At 31.8% G+C, this 20,535-nt stretch overlaps 3 protein-coding genes across 7 annotated transcripts; 1 reads left to right on the plus strand and 2 right to left on the minus strand.

The window, feature by feature from the left end:
- Positions 1–181: 181 nt before the first annotated feature.
- On the plus strand, positions 182–1,822 carry JMJD4 (jumonji domain containing 4). Its single transcript, XM_035092245.1, has 4 exons — positions 182–452; positions 526–823; positions 988–1,237; positions 1,311–1,822. The coding sequence occupies exons 1-4, from the start codon at positions 212–214 to the stop codon at positions 1,773–1,775; spliced, it is 1,254 nt and encodes a 417-aa protein (XP_034948136.1). The 5' UTR covers positions 182–211; the 3' UTR covers positions 1,776–1,822.
- A 1,017-nt stretch (positions 1,823–2,839) lies between these two features.
- On the minus strand, positions 2,840–6,164 carry Pcif1 (Phosphorylated CTD-interacting factor 1). 2 transcript variants are annotated; one of them, XM_035092317.1, is made up of 4 exons: positions 6,004–6,164; positions 5,349–5,647; positions 3,603–5,275; positions 2,840–3,519 (listed from the first exon to the last, which is right to left on the minus strand). In XM_035092317.1, the coding sequence occupies exons 2-4, from the start codon at positions 5,637–5,639 to the stop codon at positions 3,132–3,134; spliced, it is 2,352 nt and encodes a 783-aa protein (XP_034948208.1). In that variant the 5' UTR covers positions 5,640–5,647; positions 6,004–6,164; the 3' UTR covers positions 2,840–3,131. The 2 variants fall into 2 exon arrangements, with proteins under 2 accessions (XP_034948208.1, XP_034948209.1); XM_035092318.1 differs by having other exon boundaries at positions 6,053–6,107.
- Positions 6,165–6,855: 691 nt separating this feature from the next.
- On the minus strand, positions 6,856–20,227 carry LOC118072504 (uncharacterized). Of its 4 annotated transcripts, XM_035092423.1 has the most exons (13): positions 19,969–20,226; positions 19,648–19,735; positions 17,994–19,360; positions 16,457–16,621; positions 15,643–15,882; positions 15,402–15,576; positions 13,020–15,311; positions 11,955–12,513; positions 10,924–11,176; positions 10,384–10,791; positions 9,809–10,063; positions 8,664–8,861; positions 6,856–8,426 (listed from the first exon to the last, which is right to left on the minus strand). In XM_035092423.1, exons 3-13 carry the CDS (start codon positions 18,247–18,249, stop codon positions 7,243–7,245), a joined length of 5,985 nt encoding a protein of 1,994 aa, XP_034948314.1. In that variant the 5' UTR covers positions 18,250–19,360; positions 19,648–19,735; positions 19,969–20,226; the 3' UTR covers positions 6,856–7,242. The 4 variants fall into 4 exon arrangements, with proteins under 4 accessions (XP_034948314.1, XP_034948313.1, XP_034948315.1 ...); XM_035092422.1 differs by having other exon boundaries at positions 15,402–15,882; positions 19,969–20,227; XM_035092424.1 differs by lacking the exons at positions 17,994–19,360; positions 19,648–19,735; positions 19,969–20,226 and adding an exon at positions 17,693–17,792 and having other exon boundaries at positions 6,857–8,426; positions 15,402–15,882.
- Positions 20,228–20,535: the final 308 nt, after the last annotated feature.

A 20,535-nucleotide genomic window follows, 5' to 3' on the forward strand; every position in this document is an offset into this window, starting at 1 on the left:
TATATTTAAATTGAAAAATAATCATCAGACATCATCAGACCTAAATGTCCAAGAAATATGTTTATTCAAGATATTTGAATGAGTAACTATTGAATTGTATTTCACATTCGATATAACTTCTATGTTATCTTTTGTCAATAATAGCAATGAGTTAAGATTTTTGCCAACTGAGCATTGCAGTAGTTTTTTTTGTGTGCGTTGTAAAAAAGTCATGGAGCTTTTAGAAATAAACAATAACATTACATATCCATTGGTGGAGTCTAATAATGGCCTAACAGTGAACTCAATCGTAAAAATAAATTGCTCCATGACCTATGATCATTTTTTTTCTCAACACCTTCTGAAAAATCAACCCTGTGTCATCGAGAAAGGAATTGTAAACAAGTGGCCATGTGCGCAGCAATGGAGTCTTGATGACGCGCCAAATTTTCAATATTTAAGACAATTTTATGGTAAAATAAAAATTTTGACATAAACTAGATTATTCATGACATATGTTTATACCATAAATTATTGAATTTACAGGTAATTATCAAGTTCCTGTTGCAAATTGCAATATAAAATACTACAATGCACAGCTAAAAGACGCTATGACATTAAATCAATTTTTAAACTACTGGGAAGAATTTAAGAGCAAAAATTATCCCAAAGAAATGCTTGTATTATATTTAAAAGATTGGCACTGTCTAAAAGCTAATCCAAATAGTATATTTTATACGGTTCCTAAATATTTTGCATCAGATTGGCTAAACGAATATTATTTAGCTCACCCTGATCTAAATGATGACTATATGTTTGTCTACATGGGGCCTAAAGGATCATGGTATTTTTTATTTATCAATTCTATTTTAAAATATGAAACGATTACATGTAGATTATGATCTTGACTTTAATATTATCGAATGACATGTTGAAATACTGCTATTTTTATACTAATAGATTATGAAATGATTTATTATATTCAATAACATTTTAATTGTTTTATAGGACACCTCTACATGTCGATGTCTTCAAGTCATATAGTTGGTCAGCAAATATTGTAGGGAAGAAACGTTGGTTATTATTTCCTCCAGGAGAAGAGAATAATCTTTGTGATGCTCGTGGTCATCTCGTCTATGATGTCGATAATTTGGAATACAATAAAGTTCTTAATAATAACAAATATTTAGAAATCATTCAAAATCCTGGTGAAATTGTTTTTGTCCCTTCTGGCTGGCATCATCAAGTTTGGAATCTAGTAAGTTTTAATCAAATTTTTCTAAAGATCCCTGTTTATTTTAATAATTGGGTTTATATTTTTGTTTGGCTAGGAAGATACTATTTCTATAAATCATAACTGGATAAACGGCTGTAATATTCTTAATGTCTGGATGGAATTGAAAAATGCTCTAAAATCTGTAATGAAAGAAATTGAAGACTGTTTGAGTATGGAGAATTGGCTTTCTCATTGCCAAATAATTTTAAAAGCATCTCACGGAATTGATTATCAACAATTCTATGATTTTTTATCTTTCATAATTGAAAAACGTTTGAATGCAATAAATAAACAAAAAGATTGCACTATTTTTGATACTTGGAAATTTGGTAGAAATCATCTGTTATTTGATCTTGATAGAGCCAAGGAAGTATTAAATAATTTAATTGTAGATAGTAAAGAAAAAAATATTTATGATATAGTCTTTTGTGAATCAAGGCCTGAAAATTTATTAGATCGTGTTGAATCAATACTAAAATATCAAAACATCTACTCTTTACCAAATTACAATGAAAATTAAGATGTGACATTTATAATTAATTAGGGCCTATAATAAACCATAATGAATAATTAATGAGAATAATTAATATTGCCAACTCATTTATTTCTACTTACAACATTTTTATTATACAATTTATGCCGTATTAAAATTTTAATCTCTATAATATTTAATATATTGATTCACTAGACTAAAAGGTTATTTTAGTATTGTATCTGTGACAATTCATTCGCAGTTGTGAATTTATTAAATTTGCACAAAATTATTAGCATAATTTCTTATTAATTATTCGTAAATAAATGTGCGTTTTTTTTTTTCGTTAAAATTGATGATAATAATGTATTCTAATGAAGATGAAAATCACTACAAAATTGTTTCAGGAATATGATGTGATTATTGTGCTTGATTTTGTTAGAAAATTTTTTATTTATATTTATTTACATTTAAACTCTTCAATTGATTGCAATTTTAATCAAATATATATATATATATATATATATATAAATTTATGTAATATATATATTTCGTTATTCATTCTATTATGTAGATGATATTATATAGAGGATAAATCGATGAAGAAATAAATCTATTTTTTATTCATAAAGTATTAAAAAGATGAAACAATAAAAAATACTAGTTCGAAAGGAAAAAAATCTTTTATTTTTAGAAATTGTATCACGTGCAGTAATATTTTAGGCATACTGTAGTTAATTAATTAATTTTTTTTTTTTTTTAGTTAACAATTCTTTTTTTATCATATCTTTTGTTATTGTTACTTTTTCAATTATTTTTTTTTTTTTATATTTATGTTTATATTAAGTCCCTTTGTTTTGCTTGCACGGCAAGTATATCTAATTGTTCAAATCTACATGTTTCAGGTGAGCCAGGCATATTTGTCATTAACAAACAACACTTGTAGTTCACCAATAGAGCTTATTAAAACACGTAGATCATACTTAAAAATTTAATTTTTCACACTTATATAGCTACATTTTTGTATTTTTCAAGTGAATTATTCTCTTGACAATAATTTGTTAATTTTTATAATTAATTTTAAATGATAAATCTTTTTTTGAATTTTTTTTATATAATATTATTTCTCTCTGTTAATCTATAAATCTTTTTATGTCTATAAATTTATACACTCATATATATTTTTTTATTACTTGATCATAAAAAGTAAATAATAAGCAAGTACGGTGAAAATATTAGCATATTTGTCAAAACATTTTTTAACAAGAACAAAATAAAGCATTAAAATAAGCAATGGTCGATTATTTACAGGATGTACGAGCGAATAGTAGATATCAATTAATAAAAAAGATGAAAACAATCGAAAATTACCATTTTTTATATACCAATGAGATCGTCATTAATCTAAATAGGATGAGCTGCAAGTGAAGATAACGGTAGTATCGTCGATGTCGGTGAATTTGTTGTAGTAGGCACGGCCGTTGTACTTGGAATTGCAGCAGGAATAGTAAGAGATTGAGAAGAACCAGTAGTAGTAATCGAAGGATTCGTTGGAGATGATGTAGGACAAGTAGATGGTAAAGGAATAGGAGTAGATGGGATTGACTGATGACTCGGTTGTCTTGGAGGTGATAAAAGTTCTTGACGATCACGTTCTCTTTCTCTGCCTGGTCTCCAAGCTTCCAAAAGAGCTTCAACACGTTCTTCAGTTGGACCCCAACGTGCAGCACCAGCTGCATTTTGTAACCATACAACTAAAGTTCCATGAGCTGCTCTGATATTCACTTCTCCTCTGAAAGTAAATAAATCAAACGATTAATATTTTTTAATAAATTAATAAGACAACTAGACTGGTTTGAAATTTTAAAAACTTACTTAGGTAATATATGCTGGAATCCATGTCTGTATTCATGTTCCATAGCTGGCACAACGACTTGTTTGCGTTTAAAATGACTACCTTCAAGTTTAATAAGAGCATTCGGTGCTGGATCTCGCCATTCAGGAAGAAAAACAATAAATGAAAGAGGTTCAGTAGAATCAGCTAAAAGTCTTTCGAAATGATTCACCATTGCTTCCATGAGCTCTTCACAGTACGGAGGATTTGCTTCAAAAGATCCACTAACCGGCCTAAAATCTAAGAAAGGACCTCTTGATCCAAAGTACGAATCAGTGTCAGCGAAAGCTGAACAATATTGTCGGAAGTAACAGTTAAATGGTGATGCGAAACACTCAAAAGTGACACCAAATGATCTCTGCAGGCACTCAAACACAGTAACTGGTAAAGCCATTTGTGTGGCATGTCCTTCGTTTATTCCTAGATAGGTTTGATAACGCTTGAGTGCGCACCAAACTCGCGGTAAAAACATTTCAAATTTTTTATCATCAAAGCAATTGTACCTATACAAGTGTTCGAGCTTAGTTAAATGAGAGTTGTTGATGTACAATGCGTCACCGTGAAAACGAAGGATCGTTTGTTCTCGTTCAGGGAGATAATCAACTTGAGGTAATCGAGGCGCAGGGAGAGAAAATTGCACTGGATAACACCAAACTTTTCGTTGAGTACTTGCAGGTCCACCTAGTGGTATTACATCTCCCAATCCATTGTCTTTTAATATCTGGTTATTTTTATCTTTAACTTTTTTCGCATACTCAGTTGACAAGTGATAAATTTTGAGACAAATTCCTTCAACGCTAGCTTTTACAGTTTCTGTAAGATGAGGCTGACATTGCCGTTTCAAATGTCCTAATCTATCTTGAAAATCATCAAATGTTGCACCTACTGTTCTTCTTAACCACTGAAATGTATCTTCAGCATTCCATTTCACAACTTTTCTGCTTTCTGGTGACGCTGACCTTGACTCAATCATTTTTTTTGCAGCTTCAGCATACCGTGACAGTTGCTTCCTTGCATCTCCCGTAAATTTTGGTCTGACAATTTTTATCGGAATATCGTTCATGATTTCTCGATACATCGACATAGAAATTTCTGGAAAACATTGACTCGGTAACAGTGGATCTGACCCGCAATCTATCACTTTTCTCTCCATTAGCCATCGATTAAATGAATCTTTAGGGGCATCTATCGATTCTCTAGTATGACAAAGTTCCTGATAACATTGACGTAATTTGTTTAACAAGCTACATCTTAATGCTTCAACTTCTGGATGGACATGTAGGAGATTTGATGGAGCACGTTCGTATATAATCACATTTGTTGGTACGTCTATATCCCATGGCCCAGCTAAAACGAATTTTTTTATGACGGCTGGATTACCATCCTCTGAAGCACGACGTTTTAAGGGTCCACCAGGAGTTCCAGGAGGTAAAGGACCATTTCCTGGTGGAACTGGACCACCACCACAAATTCCAAGAGGATCAGTAATAGGATCAAATTGTGGTTTTAACGGCGGCATAACCCATAGTGATTCTCCAGTTAATTTATTCCAAAAATATGGCCGATTTTCACGTTTGCTCCAAAATTTTTTCCATCCTTGTTGTTGAAGTTCTAAAGTCAATTCAGCTTCCGGATAACCACCTGGAGTCATCCCCTAATAAAATTCAATCATTTAAATGTAAAAATTCTGATAGATAAAACTTGAAAATAACAAATAAATAAATTACTTGATTCATTGGCATTGGTTGAGGTAAATGAGACAAAGGTGTACAATGCTCTACTATGTTAGGGGTCTGAGGCATAGATTGTGGTTGAAGCTTTACTGGAGTTGGAACAATAACTTGACTAACAGTAGAACTTGAATCTTGTTGTATCATTGACGGATGATGGTGATGGTGATGATGATGATGGTGCATTGCGCTTGCTACCGGAGATATTGACTGATTAGACATAACATCCCATGGAGAAATATTTGAATTATTTGGTAGCTCTTGTTTCCCACCACTCGCTTCATTCATATTTTCATCTTAAACGAAAGAAAAAAGTAATCAACAATAATACTTGTGCTGATATTTTGAACAATCTTTATGTCTTTGTCATTATCGTAGAAATCGACGACCAAGTCTGCTATATTTAGTCTTAAACTCACTTATTAAAGAGTTATCATTAACATGCACTTTAAATTGACAAAGATGAGTATTTACTACTAAGAATTTTTTGAAAAATAATATTACGCGGTATTGTTGATAAAAGTAACACGAGGATGATCGTGGTACGGTGTTTGTTTACATATCAATAACCCACTGTAAAAAAACTTGAGAAAAACAGTACCTTAGTCTGATTTATGGATAATCAATAGTTTAGTTAGATAAATATACTTACTACGTTCAATTTATATGTCAATTCAATTGAAAATCATAATTATTCTTACAATTCAGTCATCGTTTATGAAAACTTGACGCAACAGACTCCACCTGTAAGACGCCATTTGCTCGGAGACTGAATGTAAGAATGTATAAATGTGTGAAAGTATGAGAGATGAGCAACCGCGTAGTAAATGCGCAAGCGCACTACAAAATATAGAAAAAGCGCACTCTGTGATTAACATTTTTTTGTGTCGATAAAGTAAATTTTTGTCATTAGTTCAAATAAAATGGCTGTGAGTGCAGCACTTGTATCTTTTGCGCGGGAACTTGTTGATTTGAACAGTTGCATTCATTGTTGATATCATTTTAGTGACGTATTAGTTTTCGGTGTGACAAATGAATATTAAAAATATTATAAATTAATGATAACAATTAAAAAAATGTTTAAAAATATATGTGCAAGTAATAATAAGTATCTAATTTTACGTTATTTATTTTGAAGAACTATTTAAAGATTATTTATCAATTGGAAATCATGAGGAAGTTAAAAAGGTTAGTTTTCACCAAATTTTGGTTAATAAATAAATTCTAAAATTATTAAGACGTATTTATTAAACAATAATAAAATCGTAATCAACATGAAATTTATAATATTTGCATCAACATGATGTGCAACGTAATGTTGTTATAAAAACAATCCAACTATGAATAAAAAATCAAATCAGTTCTTAAAGCAAACAAACATTAATATTTATATAACAATTAAGTAACATATTTAAATTCAACCTGTGTATTATAGTATTAAATCACACAGATCGTAAATAATTTAATTATACTTTCATGAATTTTTTAAATAGTTTCTAAAGATCATAACAGATATAATGCGTGAAATAATTAACAAATTAGAATAGAGCACCATCGCTTACATCGAAATTTTTATTTTTCTTCATTTTTTAATTTTGGCACAGGCATTACTTTTAATAAGAGATTCAGCGATTAATATAATTGCTAAGAATATAATAATTATTTCTTTTATATAATATATTTATCCGATTCATGCGTATGTAGTAATTAATTTTATAATCTTTTTTGATCTCAAAAGGACAATAATATTAATGAGCATTTAAAGTTGATGATTTTGCTAGACTTTACTAAAATTTTTCATTGCCTTAGCAGTTTACTCAACAAACTTTAAAAAATTATCTCATTTGTGACAAATGAGGAGACGGGTATTTTAACTATTCATTAATCAACATTACTCCTGTTCAATGGCACTAATGTCAATAGTTTTCACCCGTGACGAGTCTGTTGGCAAAAGCTGTAACCTCTCGGGTTCTGCATCAAGCATAATTATGCACATAAAACTCTTCCCTGAGGCCTGATCTATAGGATAAATCGTAACAGGTGCAAACTTGTCTACCGATCCATCGACGTAGGAGCATAACTTTTTATAAACCTGAGGAAAATGTCTCCTAAGGGATACTCCACGCAATTTTAACTGCCGTTGAATATTTGCAAAGCCTATTTCCCTAGCTTTATTTGGTGTATTTTCTTTTTCACCAGCATCATTTGACTGTGGAAGAGATGTTAATACTAGAGTTTCTGGTGAATCCATTTCTCTTGTAATATTACAGAGAACTGGCTGAGATATTGATTTCGGTGGAGCTACATCTTGATGATGTTGCTGCGGTTGTGATTGCTGTTGATGATGCTGCGATGTATCTTGTCGAATTTTACCACAACGAGATATTAACTGTCGTTCCCATCTAACACCTCCGACCTCAGCGCATGGTACTTCTTTAACCACACATATTGCCACATAAAGGACCATTTTAGTATCAGGATTGTAAGATTTACAGAGACGCATCACCTCAGTATATAAATCAGCACCCATTTCACTTAGTAAAAGATCTGAAGAGCGAACGTAAGTCAATTCTCCAAGATCCTTGAACCCATTGGCAATAAATTTTTCCGCTGATTCTGGTGAAGAAAAAAAACATTTGACTGCTCCACGACCGTGAGCTACGTATCCTCGTCCTGCCAAAAGCGAAATATGTTTTAAAGTTGCTGAATCATCTTTTGCAGCCGAAAATACTTGTCTACAGAGTGCACCAACACGCGAATGTAGACAAGTCTTGCGATGACGTTGAAGCCAATGTGCTCTTCTGCATTCTTTAGAACAATACAAGTACATGCAATAGTGACAGCTTTCGTAGACCTTTCTTGCGTCAGCCAGAGTCGTTGAATTGGTACATTTGTTATTTTTACATTTTACGACGTATTTATCAGTAGGGGCAGTATTATCAAAGGAGACACGGCGATTTCGTGAAAAATGATGAGATGATGGCATTGTATCACTTCCTTCACTTTTACGACGATCTTTTCTTTCTGAATTCATTAATGTCTTTTCAATTATCTCTATTTCCCGTTTAACGGACTCTGAAAAAAAGGTTTAATAGCATTGTAATTGTCTTAAAATCGATATTAACTTTAACAAAACAAAAATAATCAATAATTTAATATTTTATAAATTATTTACCGACTTGCACAACTACATTTTGACCTATAGACATTATAATAGTACTGTGTGTACTATCATAATTGAAGAAATTATTCAGTGCTTTTTATTGATTGTTGAAAATCATATCAGAAACGAAACTTACATAGTCCTCCTACCTGGGAGGTCTTGTCGTAAGTCACTGCAACTTTTCCCCGCTTTTGATCCCGGACTTGGTGTTCGTGAGGCTGATGGTAAACCCAGAAGAGAATCCAAAACATCTTCAAGAGTCGTTGAACCAGGGCTTGGTTTATTGCGAAAGAATGCCGCTGTCATAGTAACGCCTTTTGGTTCCTTGACATCTTGACCAGGAACGTCTATGAATGACAATTATTTAATAACAATTATTCTTTGTATTAAAACACAAAACGAAAAAAAGACAATAATTAACCTACTTACCGTGAGAAGAAATTATAAATAATATTAAATATTAAATTGAATAATAAAAACAAAGTCGCAAATAATGAAAAGAAGAAATAAAAATAACTTAAATTAAAGGTATGAATGATAATTTATTCTATTAAGGATGTAAACTACATAAAATAACAATAATTACGAAATATATATAATTAAAATATAGAATTAACATAGAATTTGTTTTCTTGACTTTAAAGAACACTAATAAAATAGTGAACAGGCGAAAATAAAAACTTTTAATGATTCTTACATATTATTCAAAAAAATAAACGATTTTATGAATAATTTATAATTAATTATAATTATAATTACTGGACAATAAAGATAATTTATCAATACATTAATTCAGAATTTTTTCAATAATTTAAGGAAAAAATAATAAATTATAAATCAAAAGAATGGATACAAAACCTGTATAATCTACAACTAAAATAAACATCCAGTGCTACTTGACTATTTGATAATTGGACTAAACAAGTCATCGAGAATAGATAATAAACGAGAATAAAAAAGAACGAGATAAGAATAACAATAATAATAATAAGATTGTGAAAAAATTATTCTACTTGAATGTTATTAATTTAATTATTGAAAAATAATCGTTCATTTCAACTGCATATTATTGCATACATATTTTTTTTACTCTTAAAAAATTAATAAAAGTATGTACACGTAAAATATTCCACTGGCTCAATACGTGATGACATTTACAATAAAATATTTATTTTTTTCTCTTTTTTTAAAGCACCATATCAATGATTTCAGTACCTTTCCTAATACGTTTGTAAAAATAAAGAAAACAAAATAAAAACAACTGTGAATGTCCACTAGGCGAGCAGTAACTCACCACGATGATGATATCTTTGTGTTTCTCGATGATAACTTGCTGAGGACGGGGACGGACAGTTACTCACGTCACTCGCCACCAGATCCAGATAAAGACCTGAATTAGCAGAATTAACACAGCTACACGTTTTCATTCCCATTGCGCTACATCCGCTACACTCTTTATCCGTTGTCAAACTCATGGGCGTTTCCGGCGAATCAACCGGCCTCGAGCCAACAAATGAGCTCTCCATCCAGCACAGTTTCATCCCTTCTCCTTTACCAAAATCATCATTTATATTAATTAAATAATTAAATAACTAGTTAAAAACGAAAATAACAGAAAAAAAAGATGTGTAGTATAATAAGAGGGTTAATTTAGGAGTGGAAATGATTGTTAAGGTACAGTTGAGAATAGTAAAATATCAAGTGCAGAAAAAAGAAATAGATAAAAACGGAAAAAAAATATAAAACAATTACCTGTAGTGTGGAGTATAATAATGGTGATAGTTGGTTGATTGTGGAAGAATGATTTTTAAAAAAATAATAATTGTTTGCTTTGTTGTAGAAGAGATTGTAGCATTTAATAATGCTCACCTCTAAGACTGGTGTATGATAATTCTTCATTACTCCTATTTTCATCTTTATCACCATATAACCTTGGTGAACTGCGTCCACCGTTGGCAGACACTTCTTGACCACTTTGTACATAGTGTACAATAGCTGAGGTTACTTCTTTTATCGAATTCCTGACATCAAGTTGCTGACTACTTCGTTGTTGTTGCTGTTTTTGTTTGGCATCTAGCTGAGGGAGAATTCCCTGTGCCAAACGTTCTGCTGGCGTTCGTGGATTTGCTAATCGTTCTTGCGACCTCCAACCAAGGTATGGTTGTCGGTAATTGAATGATGACCCTGTTGAAGTTGCTGGAGAACTGCCCGTGCTATTTAAAAGGCTTGTACTCCATCTCGAAAATACTGGTTGAGGTGATGGACTCGATAGCAACCCTAAAATAAATATATATCATATTAATTGATATGAAAATTTGTTTATTTTGTTTTAAATTATTCTTTATTGATAAATATATTTTTTAACTAAAGTTTATTGATTTGTGCAACAGGTTATATTCACTGAAATACCTCTGTTAGGTTGCCGGAGGTTGGAAGACGATGAGAGGGAAGATAAAGAGGTTGTTTTTGATCCAAGTGAACGCCAACCGCTGTGTTGAGATGCATCTGAATGTCGTTTTAACCGGAAACCATCTCGCGCTGCTGGTGAATTTTTATACCAGTCTGGAACGTTTAATCGTTGTAATGACCTTTGAACTCTCAGCTCGTGTTCACTAGGTACTCTTTCAGCTGCCATTCCTTTTTGGAGTTCATTCTCTGGTGGCTGAAAGAAGTATTTATTTTCAATTTATTTTTTTGTTTGTACTATAGAGGGGAAAAAAAAAATGAAAAGCGAATCTTATACATAGTACGTATTTTTTTATAGTGACCTTGATTGTAACTTTCATTAAAAAATTTCATTAATAACTCATTTATATACAAGAAAGAAGTTTAATGAGTGAAATAAAGTACTTTGAATAAAGGAAAAAATTAATAAAGCAAGTCAATATGCTATTGATATGAATGAACAAGGTCAACGAAAACTAGGCCTTGCCCACATTATCGATCTTATGATGCATCAAACTCTGTTGGAGCACTCGATAGACAATGATGCGCAATGGACTTTAGTTTGACAAGAAAATATAATAATCTTATTTTATTTTAAGTACTTTTAAATAAGAAATCTTATGAATAACTAGACAGAAAAGAATAATCAACTAAATTATCGATGTTTAACTTTTTTTCACCTAAACTGATGTGTGCATGACATTCAATATCGGGTCACAGTATCGTAATGTGTTGGTAACTCTTATAAGATAGTAATGATAATACTGATGACGATTATAACTGTAGTGACGGAAATAATATATCCGGCGGAAATTATCAACGTGTTCTGCATCGCTATTAATATAGAATACTAATTCTTATTGGGTCATTAATTGAACCTTAGCACCTTGGAATGAATTGGCAAAAAATGTAACATATTTAGTTGGCCTTAAGACTATATAATTGGCACTAGGACTTTAATTTTATCTTGATAGGTCTAATCAAACTTCACTTACCTTGATAAAGTGTAAATTCTCCTTATCAAGGAGAAACTCCATAGATTTGTGAGGACGTTGGTTGATGGGTTCACCAGTAATCGTATAGTCAGGATGGTCACCACTATTTCCGTCGCAACTAAACCCTGCTGGCGACTGAGGTACGCGCAACAGTACGTTTTCACGGCCTTGACGGGACGTATGAGTAAGGTTGAGTAGGCTGCGGGTCTTCTTGTCAGACGTTGAAGTACCGTCGATGCTACTAGGTCCAATTAGATCTTCATTAATGTCTTGAATTTCAGCGTCAAGATCAGTCTCAAGCAACCCGCCAGGATGATCTTTCGGCTGGTTGGTTGCTTGATGATGATGATATTGATGTTGGTGATGATGATGTTGCTGCATCGCACGAGCCTTCGCCATTTTGATAATAGCCGGGTTGCCTAAGTCTGTTATCGCGCGCCGGCGCGAATTCACCGAGTCCGGAGTCGACGTCGTCCTCGGGCTCGACGCACAGGCGCGAATACTTTGAAGTGGTGGTAAAGGTGGTTTACTGGTACAAACTGGTGGCTTTCCATTTGTGCTAAAATAAAATGAATATTTTTTTATTTAGACAGTCATTAATCCCTGATAATTAATAATTGTTTGCTAAGTTTAAAGATAGTAATCTGATGCAAAATAGAATGACAGCAATGACATTTTTTGTATGACATTATATAATGCTTCTCAAATTTATATCAACAATCTACGTATTTCTATAGGCAAGAGTATGCAACCGGTTTGGTGATTACTATTCTATAAAAAAATTCAAAATCAAGAAGATAAAATGATTGTTATGTAGGCGGTGGAAATTACGTCAACTTTATAAATGTGATTCCTCTACTATAAGTACTTAACGTAGATCACCATTACGAAAGCGTCAATTACATGATCTTTCCCGTATATTTATGAGAAGAGAGAAAGGACAGACAAAGAGGCGGTTTATTAGAATAAGCATGAATCATATAAAAATATATTAAATACTTTCAAGTCAAGTAACTAGTTCATTTATAGCAAAAAGAAAAAGGCGATGAAATGTAAACAACTCACCTAATAAATGAAGCATTTAACTCAGTATCAGTTGAGACGCCAGCACTTTTTAAACTGTCATTCTGTCCCTTTTCTTCAGTATTGGCTTCGTCTTCTGGCGGATGTAGCGGGATGATAATATAATTAGGTTCTAATTTTTTTCCCACACTTGTCGGTTGTATTTCACTTGTCTTCGTATTAATTTTAATGTTGTTGCTTCTCTTAGACTCTAATCGCGGGCTTTTAGAACGCCCACTGAATCTAAATTTGGAGAATCTCTGCAGGAAACCACCGAGTCCTCGTTTATTCTTTTTTTCGTCATCACCAGAAGCGTCGCTTGGGGCTGTCACCATCGCGTCGTTCTCCAAGCTCTTCGTCAACATTACTAACGTCGGCTGGCTCTTCAGCTGGTTATCGCCCCCTTCATAAATAACTTCCTTCTTCTTCTCCTCTCTCTCCGTCCCACACTCACCGAGGTCGCACCCAACTATTGAATTACCAGATCGTGTGTTCAACTCTGAAGCATGATTACACACTCGTGTGGCATGAACAGTACTCTGTTCAGTAGGTTGAATGCATTGTTGGTGCTGCTGCTGCTGTTGGCTACTTTCTCCCTCTTTTTTTTCTCTACTTTCGTCTACCAATACCGATGCCAATTTCTCTTGTTCCTTACTAATCATTTCAGGTATTTGCTGAAGGTTTTGCCGATCATTGTCAGCGTCGCATGCTCCTTCTCCATTTACATTCTTGCTATTCTCTGCAACTAGCGCCATCTTATCACTATAAGAACACTCATCCAACTTATCTTCCTCATTTGTCATCGTCATTAATCCATCATCATTAAACTCGTTTTCATATATATTATTTTTTCGTTCGTTATTTGTATCTACTGTTGTCTCTAATTCTCGTTCTATTTTATTATGATTCCCGATGACTTTTGTCTCCAAATAGGAAAAATCTACTTCATCATCTATCAAAGGTCCCAAAGCATTACTGGAATTAGCCAATCCTCCACAAATTGAAAAACCAACAGAGTTTTTTTTTATCTGATTTAACAATCCATCTTGCTGATATTTGTCATTATTTGGATCTTCCAGATATTTTTTATTATTTCCGTATGATGATGTATTATTTTCTTCATTATATGAAGATTCATGAAGTTCATCACAAGCATTCATACGTTGAAAGGGTCTAGAGGTCAATTGAAGGCCTTTTATATAATCCGACTGCTGTGCCAATTCGTAACTAGCATTATTTAACACTCGTTTCCTAGTGGCAGGAGAATTGCAAACATTTGGAGATGATGGTAAAAATTTTAATGATTTTTCATCAATCTCCCACTGCTGGGCAAGTTCATAACTGGCGTTATTCTTTATCCTCCTCGAGCGGTCTTTAACGGAAGGGATTCTTGGAATGCTTTCCATAACTCGTTCTGTGTTATCTCCACTGTAATTTATTTCTTCCACTTGATTCCCAAGCTGTCTGATTGCTTCATCCACAACTGCATCAATATTATTCTCTATTGTCAGTACATCAAAACCACGATCTTGAATTTTTACTGTTTTCTTCTTTATTCCATTCTCCGAGTTATTATTTATTTTAGCTGTGTATGCTGAAGGAATATCTTGACTATTTTCTTCTTCATTTTCAACGTTTACATACTTCACAGCTGCTCTTTCTTCCTCCTCCTCTTCTTCTCTTTCGCTCTCAGCGTTATTGCAAAATGTGTTCAGCTGATAACTCGCCATTTTGTCACTTTTATCCGCCATTTCGTAATGTTCTGCATTCACAGAATCATACGTTGACACTTGACTTGTACTAGAACCAAATAGATTGAGATTCACAGGCACACTATTGACTCTTGTAAAGTTTTCTGTGAATTTTGAGAATAAATCTGTTGTACTTGACGTTTCGTAGATATCGTTGTAATATAAATTACGAGCAGCAGAACTTGACAACTCGTCGAAGTCACTAGGAAGACTGGGTACACTACGGGACTTGTTGGTGAATCTAAAATTAAAATCAGACGACTTCGAGTTGCTCCACCCTCGTTGTTCAGTAGGCATAATTCTTAGTGCTGTGTTGTTGCCATAGTCTATATTTAGCTTAGCATAAGGTGAATCGGACGTCGAGCCAATCTGAGACCGAGTTAAACTCAACAGCACAGCTTCTCGGCCATCCGATTCAAGACCAATCTCACGCAAATCTATCGTACTTGTCCAATCCAAGCTTGGATGATTATGATGATAATTATCATCTTCAAAACTCCCATGTGAATAGTCTTCGCGGTCATATGTCTCTTGCCAAACGTCCCTAGATCATCAATAATATATTTTAAAACAATTTCGTCATGATAATTAATTTTCATGATTTATTATACATACGAGTGATATAATTATTTACCTTTTGAATTGTCGTTTTTTGTAGTTCGATAAATTACCAAATTGATTATCTTCACAAGTATCTAGACTCTCGAAGCTTCTATAAGGCCGTATATTAGAGTATGATGAAATATTTTCATTATTTGAATTATATTCCTTTGGACTAAAAATTTCATTTTCTGAATCTTCTAAGCTATCTGGAGAAGTATTATCAAAGTAAGAATTGGAACAGTTTGAATACTCAAGAGAGTCATAACTATAACCTGATGGGGATACGACAGCGCACGCTCTTTCATTATTTTCAAACTGAATGAGTGAAGAAGAACATGAAGACGTTGATGATCTTGATAAAGAACGTGGCAATGTCGTCCATCTATTTTCTTTCAAGATTGATGTCGTTGACGATTTGCACCAGCAATAACAGTCTCCTGAGCTACTTTGACATCGACATTTTTCTGGAACTATGGAGTGACATTCACTTTCACTGCAGTGCAACTGCTCTCCTACAAAAATGATTATGAATCAATAAATAATGTATTTTTTTCTTCCATTGAATAATTTATTTTACTTTTAACTCGGCAACAACCTGCTGATATCAGACAAAGATTAATTTATTGATAAATTATTATTCATTATTATTTAAATTAATTTTGTATTTGAAATTTATTTATTTAAGAGGACATTGTTGAATTGCTCAATTAATTACTGAATTGTTTTCTTTAGTTTTTCCCACTTTTTACAATATAATTAATAAAATATATAAAAATTTTTTTAATTAATTTAATAGAGCATACCGTAAACATTTCCACGATTTTTTTATAATTACAAAGGTTCTTCCGGCAACAGAATAAATCGGACACGACGCTTTTATCATAATAAAAATTATTTATTTTTGCTATTACCGCCATCAAATAAATTAAAGCAAATTGAACGACAACTCGCAAATTAAAAAACTTCATTCATTACATCTCAATATTACACAGTGCATAATTGATTAATTAAAGAAAATTAGAGAGTATTTAATTGATAGTTATTGAATAGAGTTCTGTGATAATTGTATATCATAAAAAATAATACCTGAGGTGGTTTGATTACTCGTTATGTGAATAACACTTTCAGTCTCTGAATCAGATCCAAGCCAATGAGTAGTACCATCACTTCTATCAGAATCACTTTGGAGTTCTTCCGAAGTTTCTTCAAAAATAGTCTCCAAAAAATCAATGTGTTGAGTTAAATTTGTTTCTGAAATAATTATTTTCAATAAGAATAATGTAGTTTGTCTGACATTATAACATAAATCACATCACTTCATTTAATTTAGTTAAAATAATAATAAAGAATCTTAGATAATTTTCTACTATTTTCTTGGTACATTTCGAAAGCGACCTAGTTCCACGACATAATTATTTACTCACAATTTGCATGTAAAACTACTTCACAATTTACTTTTCTTCTATATATGAAACGTACAAATCTAATAGTATAATAGTAAATTAGAACGAAGAGATTTTTAGAGCGTGTGTCTAAGTTATTTGAAGGCATGCTAGAATATTATGTATTATAACTCAACTGCTTCAAGTAACACATCAATGTATAGTTTGTAAATAAAAGTAAACCATTGAACCCTTTCAACCCCATAATTCTATTAATGAAGCTAAATAAATGCCCAGATTATTTTTTTACATCAATGGTTTTTCAATAATTTACTTCTATTTCTCATAGTGAATATAGTAAATAACTTGGATATTTTTTTTTTCTCTTAATACTTTACTAAAATATTTGTGATAAAATTTATAATGTTTGTCACGCAGCAGTTCAATTATATACTTAATGATAGAATGCGATAGTAGCGTCATTTTAATTCTACGAAAGGTCTAATTACAATTAAAGGAATACAAAAGTAAGAATAGTTACTTTGTAATTATTTCAAGAGAGAAAGAGATAGGAAAACGTTTCAGTGTGTTAAAATTCATTAAGCTGAGCAAAGTGTATTTGTTATTGGAATTAGTCACTCGTTCAGAAAAATGATTATTATGAAAATTATACAAGCACTTTTTCAGGGTCAAAAGGACCCTGCTACAATAAAAAAAAAAGGGTGTGTCGTTGAAATATTTAAGTAAATTAGGATAAAGCTTTTACACAAAGAGTAATATGTCACAACTAATAACAATTAAATGAAAATTAAAACACTCTTAAATAGTGATAATGGAATACTTATATTCCATTGAATATAAAATGACGTTAAACAAGTTAATTAAAATTAAATAACACATTAAAAAATCAATTAATCAAATAAAATAAAAAATAATTTACGATTTTTCACAATATAAAGTCGCATTTTCAATAGATATTTTTTCTTTGTTGAACAAAGTTAAACTGAGGTATTTTTAATGCAACTTAATCGTTTTAATTGATTCAGCTTCATGAAGAGTCGGAGTAGGAATAAAAATACAAGAAAATTGTCGTTAATAATAGCAATCTATCATCCATACATTCTAATAAAAAATAATACATTCTTAATCTGAATAGTTTTATAGTTTAGATTTTTATAAAACGATAAAATTGGTGATAATGAGTTAGAAATATAAGATAATAAATAAATAAAAATAATAACCATTGGCTTGTAAATCTTCATGACTTGGACGGTTAAAAGAATGCTGTTGAATTTGATAGCCGTAGGCTGGTAGCCAGGTATTTGGAGTATTCACAAGGTCAACGTCATTCAACATTTCATTGTTAATAGTACAATGATTGTCAAGAAAAGAAGTCCTAGAAGAAAGCTCTTCATCGTCACTATCATCATCGTCATCATTATGATTTATTGGAGTTGTCATGATCATCGTACAAGTTGTAACATGATTGCTATTCATTTTTGATTTTGAGTTAACGTCTTATAGACAATTTCTTTCCTTTTAATTAATAATAACAACTAGATAATTTTCTATCTAATACTTTGATTTATTTAATAAATAATCAACATATTTTTTTTGATAATAAAATAAATTCAACTATCATGAGCCCAAGAAACAGTGAAAGGGCTTTGTTCTTTCAATGATCGGAAGTTCCTTATTATCTCGGGCATTCATATATATCCGTCATTGCAAGCGTCAGCAGCTTTGCCTCCAATATTTTCAATGATAACAGGTAATACGCATGTATCAAAAATATATAAAATAAATTGTGAGTGCGCAAGCGTAATACTAAACGCGGGTACATGCGCACAACAATTGATAAATTTGAAAATTCGCCGAAATTAATAATCACAGTCTTGATGTTGTAAAGCTTGAAAATAATTAAATAATTACTTTTATTCAGTCTTATAATTCAGCACCAATAAAGGTTAACCTTTCTACTTTACTCCATTGAAAGTCTAACCAATTAAAGGCCCAATTTTACATGGCTAATTTTAAATAAAATTGAATCTTAACATATTCAATTAATTCCTCTTTCTTTTCTTATTTTCTTCATTCTTTTTTCTCCACTTTTCATCACTTTACAGTAACTTATACAACATGGCGATCATGCTTATTCCCATGGAAATACAACGACATTGTTTAAATTTACAAAAACATTCATTATTTCCTTATTTTCACTCACGCACATGAGTTATAGTTAACAAACAAACTACAAAGTTTATTGTTATAATAAATATATTTTTCTACCAGCACATATAGATATCTTTTAGAAATATCAGGTACTTCGATACGGTGATTTTAGAGACTGAACTGAAGTCCAGTTAGTTCCCCACCATTTTCATGTCACGTGGCCTGATCATGTGGCATAGTCACGTGATTCATCCACGTGGTTCACTTTTGAATTTAAATTATGTGCGGTCATGTGTTGTAAGTTACATAAAATTATATAAAAATATTCTAAAATATGGCAAATGCCATAATAGAAGACCAAAAATGAGTAAACCACAAAGCAGAGTTTTATCAAGTCCTCTTGATGACGTAGCTTTATTTATTCTCAATGATTCATCTGAAATGTTTATAAACATTTATGTTCAATTATAAAGCTTATCAATAAATTTTCGGAGTAAAAATAAGTTGGATTATGTATGAGTTAACAAAATATAATAAAAAAGCTAGAGTGTACAGATAAAAATAGAAAAAAAAAGTGATGTAACCAATACGTAATGATTGACACTAATGTCTGATAGCAATAGTTTTTCTTGTGATTCAAAATCGTTAGGAAAAATATGAAGAAAAAAATTATTTTTTAGAGCATCAAAATTTGAATGATAATTAAAGCTGTATGGTGTTTACCGTAATCCATATAATCAGGTTCTTCAGTAGAGCTGGGCCCACAATCAAACGTGGCAGATCGAATAACGGAATTAGGGGATCCATGTTCCTGAAATTTATTCAAAACAACACATCGTTAGAAATATCAAAATAATCTAAATTAATTCCTTAGAATAAAATAGAAAGTATCAGTGAGAATGTAGGTATTAAAATAAATAAATCATTCTGAAACAACCCAACATAATGGAAAGCTGCAATTTTATGTAATCTTCATTTCCAGAAAACATAAAAACTGAAAACCACTGCAATGTTGATAGAAGAGTTTTTCTTGATCAGTAATACCTGCTCTATAGTTGATAGGTTGATATCATCAATAAAACCAGTTTCAAGACTTTCTTGTTCCTTTGAATCTTCAATAGGGAAAACATAGTCCTTATCATCTTGAAGTAAATTTAAATTGTCCCATATTGAATAATCATCATCAGACATCAAGGATCCATTAGAAGTAACCAAGATGGTTGATAAGAGTAACAAGAGAATCATGTTTACATAAGTATGACATGATCAAGACAATCAAGGTTTCTAGATGATGTTTGAGTGAAACAATCCAATATTATGATTTAATATTGACGTATTCTGCAATGTGAAATTAGTTATTAATGTAAGTGAGAAGAGGGGAAAAACAGAAGTTTACTGAGCGTAAATAATTTCTTGGTGATAATAACATACACTCACGCCTATCGGATAACAGTGCGGAAGTCGCTTTCGCCCGCGTTCTTTGAAGTGAAAAGGTACTGTCATCAACATAGCCAAGAGTGTTCTTGATCGGGTTACACCGCAATTCGTTCACTATATACTTAAAATTATCGTGTCTCTTAAATTCTTATTATATGTCAATTAATCTCAAAT

This window comes from Chelonus insularis, unplaced genomic scaffold, assembly GCF_013357705.1.
Source record: "Chelonus insularis isolate UGA/USDA-ARS -01 unplaced genomic scaffold, ASM1335770v1 contig_93_pilon, whole genome shotgun sequence".
Taxonomy (NCBI): Eukaryota; Metazoa; Arthropoda; class Insecta; order Hymenoptera; family Braconidae; genus Chelonus; species Chelonus insularis.

What these genes read in the sequence shown, in the direction of transcription:
- LOC118072504 (XM_035092422.1), bottom strand. Translation starts at nt 18,249, where the DNA reads ATGAATAGCAATCATGTTACAACTTGTACGATGATCATGACAACTCCA. An exon ending in AGAATTTACACTTTATCAAG is followed by an intron (nt 11,177 to 11,954) that starts GTAAGTGAAGTT and finishes TACTTCTTTCAG; the next exon opens with CCACCAGAGAATGAACTCCA. An exon ending in ACAAAGATATCATCATCGTG is followed by an intron (nt 8,862 to 9,808) that starts GTGAGTTACTGC and finishes TGTCATTCATAG; the next exon opens with ACGTTCCTGGTCAAGATGTC.
- Pcif1 (XM_035092317.1), bottom strand. Translation starts at nt 5,639, where the DNA reads ATGAATGAAGCGAGTGGTGGGAAACAAGAGCTACCAAATAATTCAAAT. An exon ending in AACCAATGCCAATGAATCAA is followed by an intron (nt 5,276 to 5,348) that starts GTAATTTATTTA and finishes GAATTTTATTAG; the next exon opens with GGGATGACTCCAGGTGGTTA. An exon ending in TTCCAGCATATATTACCTAA is followed by an intron (nt 3,520 to 3,602) that starts GTAAGTTTTTAA and finishes ATTTACTTTCAG; the next exon opens with AGGAGAAGTGAATATCAGAG.
- JMJD4 (XM_035092245.1), top strand. Translation starts at nt 212, where the DNA reads ATGGAGCTTTTAGAAATAAACAATAACATTACATATCCATTGGTGGAG. An exon ending in ATATTTAAGACAATTTTATG is followed by an intron (nt 453 to 525) that starts GTAAAATAAAAA and finishes TTGAATTTACAG; the next exon opens with GTAATTATCAAGTTCCTGTT. An exon ending in ATGGGGCCTAAAGGATCATG is followed by an intron (nt 824 to 987) that starts GTATTTTTTATT and finishes ATTGTTTTATAG; the next exon opens with GACACCTCTACATGTCGATG.